The 6189-nt window shown below is 41.1% G+C and overlaps 1 protein-coding gene across 1 annotated transcript in view; it reads right to left on the bottom strand.

Annotated features, from left to right (window-relative positions):
* The window catches only part of SCPEP1 (serine carboxypeptidase 1), a 10360-nt gene extending 4936 nt beyond the window's left edge, over positions 1 to 5424 (bottom strand). The window contains exons 1-7 of the mRNA XM_008637560.2: positions 5285 to 5424; positions 4335 to 4424; positions 3479 to 3634; positions 2944 to 3018; positions 2652 to 2724; positions 1686 to 1723; positions 1371 to 1499 (exon numbers count right to left, since the gene is read on the bottom strand). Coding sequence (XP_008635782.1) covers positions 1371 to 1499; positions 1686 to 1723; positions 2652 to 2724; positions 2944 to 3018; positions 3479 to 3634; positions 4335 to 4424; positions 5285 to 5359 — 636 coding nt within the window. The 5' untranslated portion in view covers positions 5360 to 5424. The remainder of the gene's footprint in view (positions 1 to 1370; positions 1500 to 1685; positions 1724 to 2651; positions 2725 to 2943; positions 3019 to 3478; positions 3635 to 4334; positions 4425 to 5284) is intronic.
* Positions 5425 to 6189: the final 765 nt, after the last annotated feature.

The raw sequence follows: 6189 nt of genomic DNA, 5'->3' as shown, positions 1-6189 counted from the left end.
AAAAAAAAAAAAAAAAAAAAAAAAGAGATAAGTAAATCCTAAATAAAGGACCCTGTGACCTGCCAATTTACCTGCACACCAGGAAGATACTTGTGGTAAAACTTTAGCTCTACATTTGCTTTGAGAAGTGGGAAAGAGATTCCTCAAGTCTGTATCATTCACACATGGGTTGTGCCAGAGATGTTATTTACTCCTCTGAAGCAGAGGTGAAGCTACAGGAAGCCTTACCCTGCATTACTCATGACAGAGAGCTGCAGTGCCAGGTGATGCTTTCAGACAGCCCCTACTGCCAGGTCTAGTCTGGTGCTGCTCTTGCTCAACATCCTTTCAATGTACAAGCCTCCAAAATCTAAAATGCTTCCTTGAAAACGTGGTGATGGGTATGAGCCACCCCTCTGCTGGAACTGCTGGCAGCTGGATGTGTCCAAACATTGCAGATTGGCAGCTCTGATGCAGCTGACAGAGGCTGCCTGCATCCAAGGACAAATGCAAGCAGTGTTGCCATTAGAGAAGTTACTCCAGATTCTTGAAGTCCTGCTTTACTTGATTTTTGAGTTTTTAAAGTTCTGATGCTTAGGTAAGAAATCATCTCACAACAGCAATCCCAGAAGAACTGCAGTGCCTTCACCCGCCAGCACCATCACAACTGAGGGGAGAAGCCAAGTTGATTTGAAAAGTAAAACAGGAACCAAAAGTTCCTTCCAAACAGCAAGAAGTGAAACCACCTATGTGCAAGGCACTGTCAGCTACGAAATTTTAAAAAATAACAACAAAAACAACTCCAAAAACAAGAGCAAAAAAAGGAAGTGGTTCCAGATTAGCCTTTCTGTCCAAGGAAGCCAGAGTCTTACATGTACTAAAGAATGAGCTGTAACAAAGAATGAGATTTTGGAGCAACCTTTTAACAGGAGAAACAAAAGCAAATGCTGGAACTTTCTAAGTAATGAGATGCAGTGCCACAGTAAGAGACCATAACTTGAGGTTCCTTTCCATCCTATTTTAGTTCTTCAAACAGAGATGTGTGCTTAACTTGAAATTTGTGTCTTGCTGGATGCAGTGTTCAATATTCAAAGCTTTCCAGAAGATATAGCTTATTTAATTTGAAACTGTGGGAATCAAGAGGACTAGTTAAATGCTGAAACCTCAATGCAATACTAGAAGACCACAAGGGCAGTCCTGCCCACTTCTGTCACTCACACGGTGGGGCATAGCAAACACTCCTTTGTATCAGCACTGGGATAAAAAAAACCTGGCAAAAATGACTGGGCAGAGGGTTGGAGAATTCATGCCAGCTCAACGCTCAAGGATAACTTGAAATCGTGCGCCTCCCCAAGCAGCAGTTAGTTCTTAATGTTAGTCAAAGATCTCACCTCTTCAATGACACCTTCAGCCTTGCCCCAGAGCTCAGTGGCCAGCCCATATTGATTTTTATTTATTGCATCCATTATTTCTTTGGCAACAGCAGTCACCTCTGCTAGACCATTATCATCAAGGAGAGACTGGAAGACAAACACAATGAAGGACATCTTTAATTACAATTCCACATCAATTTATTGCTAACAGCCTCCATGCTTTCAAGGTTTTTTTATTCAGGCCAAGAGGTAATCTTAAGATTCAACACCCATTTGTACTGTATGGCAGCACAAGGGATCAGGTGAGGACCAAGAGATTAAGAAGGTACTTACAGTGCTGTAAAGGTAGGGCCCCCAGGACAGCACAGAGTCTAAACAAACAGAACAGATTTGAGACATCAAATTGACAATCAATCTTTGACATAAGGTTTAACTTACTTTTCCTTTACTGGGGCAACAATATTTATGAGAAAAATAAATGGAGATGAATTAATCAATAAAAAGGTACAGTCAGCTCAGTTTAACCCTAAGGTTATGTACCACAGAGCAGATTCTTTACAAATCCTGCAACAACATTAACCCCCTATGAATTAACCAGTGAAATTTATTTAAAGCAACCAACATATTTTTACCAAAATATTCTCCACCCAGCATTGCAGCACACTGCCAGAACATGGGCAGAGGTCTAACAAGAGGATGGGAATTATCAAAACTGATCTGTTTGAAAAGTCACAAGGGAAAAATTGAGTTATAAAACAAATCTGCTTTATAACAGGTTTGTTTGTAAATTCTCAAGGATCAGCTGATGGCAGGCAGATAAGAGTTTGTTTGGTATTGTCCTGTGCTGCAGGGAATCTGTGAAGCCTGCCCTTGCCAATCCCATTGAAGGACCAAGAGCCCTTTCATTTGCTTTTTGTCCTCCACCAGACACAAATCCCACTTGCAGCCTTGTGAGTCATTTGGTGGCCACATTTAAGTGCAGGACTCTTACAAAACACCTCAAAGGCTGTGGAGATGTGTAGGGACATTTCACCATCCCTCCTCTTCAGATGCAAGTGTGCTCCTCACTGACCTTGCTCTCTGACTTTTCTTAATCTAGATACATTCTAAAGGGAGATTCTTCAGTCACAGCTTGCAAGGCCGAGTATTACTTTTTGATTTACCAGACTCACTAGAGAGTTAATTCACTTAAGGCAGGGATGGCATTTTTGACTTTAGGCACTCATGGAATTATTACAACAACCAACAAAACAAAACAACAACAACAAATCATCCACAGTCTGAGGAGTTTAGACGTACCCAAAGGAGAAATCCATGAGTCTCCAAGAGCAGTCCCCCTAAAATTGCACTTTATGGTCCCTTTTTGAACAGCCTTTGTGAATAAGAGGAAAAACAAAACAAAGCAAAAAATCAAACCAAGAATCAAATTTTAATTAGCTATTCATTACTCTAGAATCAGTTTTCTCTAAGTGAAAAAAGTAAGTAGCATTGTGAATTAGGCAATAGAGACAGTGTATTCCAGAAAATGAAAGTACTTGTAGAACCCCAGGTTTTAAAGTGAAAAGTGAACTATATGCTCCCAGATACTTACCTTGTGCAACTCTAAAGCAACCCCAGCAGCCATTTTACCTCCATAAGATTCAGAGAATATGTAGAATGGGATGGTCTGAGGAGAGAAAAGCCACACAAGGAACTCGTTGGGTGGAGGGAAGAAGATACCTCCAACCATCTCCCACATCCCACAGGATCCAGGCACTAGCTGTTCACCTCCAACTATCAAACACTTAATGTTTTTCTATTTTAAGCTGCACATAAGGTTTCCATAACATCCTAGAGATTTTCTGGGGTTGGTTCTAAAGTTTTTTAGAACTATAAGCAGATGTGATCCTATATATGCTGCTTGGATCACTCAACATACAATAATCCACCCCAATGCTTATCTAACTAACCCCAAATTCAAGATACAACTTCTGAAATGTGGCAAATAAGACAGTGGTTATACCTGCACCAAACACTACCCAGCAGCACAACACTGCCCATCTGGAAGTCTGTTCCCTAATTCTTTTTGAATTCTATTTAAAAGCAAAGAAAAAATACAACGATAAACAAGAATTCAAATCACTTACCTGGAATTCTGCTCTACACTTGAAGAATTCTCCAAGAAAAACCATCATATCAGAAACTACTGTAGTAAGGTTTTGGGCAAACAAGCTACAATCATCCACATAACTGAATCCAGTGCCCACAGGATTATCCACAAACAAGATACTGGCTGCCTGCAACTGCAGAAGCAGAAGGAAGGTTTGTATAAAACCTCAGTTCAGAACCAACAAAAAAACTTAGTTTTGATGGCACAAATGATTAACTGAGCCAGCAAATCCCTAGACCTGAAAAAACTTGCAGAAAAATTAGGTGCAACATAAAGAACTTCAATTTGCCCAATCTGCAAGCAGAAATATACCCAAAAAGTCCCAGTGATCGTGGGGCAGGTCACCTAGGGAACTCTGGAGTAATTCAGACTATTGGTAGCTCAGAGCACAAATATATTGCGCTAATTAAACGTCCACCTTCACAGGCAGCTGTAATTTGTTTTCCCTTACTGGACCTGTAATTACAAGCCACAGGTTTTACACTGCCAGCCATCCAGAAAAAGCTCTGTGACTGCACACAACGAAGCTGTGATCTGAAATAACACTTTCTACAATTTCCCTGCTCTCTGTTTCCCAGACATCTGCATTTCACAATTTCATGGAAGAACAGATATACTTCGTCAAATCAAATTAATATGTCTATACCTCAGTTCTAAACAAGGCTATTCCTATAAGCTAATTTATTAACCAGAATATATTAACTTGAAAAATTATAGTTCTACTGAACTTTAGATGAAAAACTGTTCTGTGTTTTTTTGCGTAGCGATCATCAGCTTACGCAAGCAAATAAACATTTGCAATTAGTAGTTAGAAGCTGAACTCTCTACTGTACCCAGGTTGTATTTCTTGGTTTCATTTCTTTGTCTAATGGACCAATCTCTTCAAAGTTCCCATATCCACAGCCTGAAGCTCCTGGACCTCCCTGCAGGGAAATACCAAATGACAAAGACATTAAAAGGCAGCATGGCATAGATATGACAGATGGAAGAAAAATACAAGCCAGCCAGTAAGTAGAACAACAGATTGCAAATTTTTAAAACCAGCTTTTACACTACACATTAATTTGCAGAGCAGGCTCTGTTCCTCATGGTCTTCGGTTATGCACACACATGCCATTTCTGAAAGCAAGAATTCAACAGAGAAGCAGTCACCCTACTTGTGAGAGTTTCTGGTGAGCTGCCTGCTATGTGAGCACAGTTTCAAAACCTTATTTCCTGAATATGGAGTGCAAAAGTTAACTACCTGCTAACCAGGGCTTTGCAAGTCATTAGTTTAATCAGCATGTAGGTTTCACTCTGATGAAGTAACCCAGAAAGAAAAACACCAAGTCCTCAAGTGATTCTATTCAACATTAACTTCTGAAATGTACTGTGAAGAACATGCCACCACTTTTATCAAACTGGGATTGTTTCCATTTAGAAATCATCCTAAATCTCTGATTACTTTATCTACTCTCTCTCTGAACATTGTTTAGACTTCAAACTCCCCAGGAAAGGAGCTGTGAAACTACAATGCACAAAAATCACTACTGTTGTATGAAAGATAAGAACAAGCTCTGTTATTGCAATCGAACTTGATGGTGAGCAGTTGAGGACACCCCACAACTGCAGAATGAAATCATCCTTGTTTTTCCCAACCCCAACACCTCATTCACAAGGCAAGGCATTTAGAATCAGGCAGCTTTGAATCCTGTTTCTGTACAGCTCCACAATATCAGATATCAGACTGAACCAGGCGTAGATTGAAAGAATTATTGCTTAGGTGTCTCTCACCAAACCTTACCTGAAGCCACAAGATAAGAGGTAACTCTGTGAAGTCTTGGGTTGGGTTATTTGCATAGTAGAGCCACCAGAACATGTGGGCCTTGTTCCGAACCTCCACATATCCCCACACCTCTTTGGGCTCTTGGGGCTGCCTCAGAACTACACCTTGAGGGGAAATAAAAATAACAATCAGCTAGGTGAAAAGGCTCAGCTTTGCCCTTTTCACCAGATTTGTTCCAAAACACTACATTTCAGTCTTGGGTGTGATAATTAGAAGTGCCACTACTATTTAAAAAAATTACTATAAGAAACCTGCCTGTGCTTACACCCCCACCCACAGCTGAGTTATCGTCAATGAATGAAGTGTGTAATTAAGCGCTTCCTTATCGGAGCCTGGCGTTAGAGCTGCCGCCGGAATAACAGCCCAATTGCTGGAATAATTTGTTCTTGAAGTGTTTTCAAGGCCTGGACTGAAGGAACAGCCCCACTAACCCAAATGGAATAACTCGCACCAGCTACAATTTCGACAAGGATCACAGAATATTCTGAGTTGAAAGTGACCTAAAAGGACCGAGTCCAACCCTTTAGTGAACGGGCCCGTATGGGGATCGAACCGACAGCCTTGGCGTTATGGGCTCCATGATCCGATCAACTGAGCTCATCCCAGTACTTTGATCTGGGTGTCTGCGGAGACCACACCATTCCACAGCCCCCAAGGAGAGCAGGTGCAGACAGACAGAGGGTCACTTCTAAAGGAATCCAAAATATAATTTAAACTCATTTAAGTCAGTAAAGTCTGGTGACCTTACGCGGTCAGTCTACTGTCCATCTCGGACACAGAACAGACCTTTGACATCCCATCCCTTAATCTCATAGCAACAGCGCACTGGAGAAGGAGCGATAAGGCTCTTCCAAGCCGCGGTG

This window comes from Corvus brachyrhynchos, unplaced genomic scaffold (assembly GCF_000691975.1).
Source record: "Corvus brachyrhynchos isolate BGI_N302 unplaced genomic scaffold, ASM69197v1 scaffold407, whole genome shotgun sequence".
Taxonomy (NCBI): Eukaryota; Metazoa; Chordata; class Aves; order Passeriformes; family Corvidae; genus Corvus; species Corvus brachyrhynchos.
The sequence above is the reverse complement of the archived record's forward strand: the minus strand, read 5'-3'. Positions and strand labels throughout refer to the sequence as shown.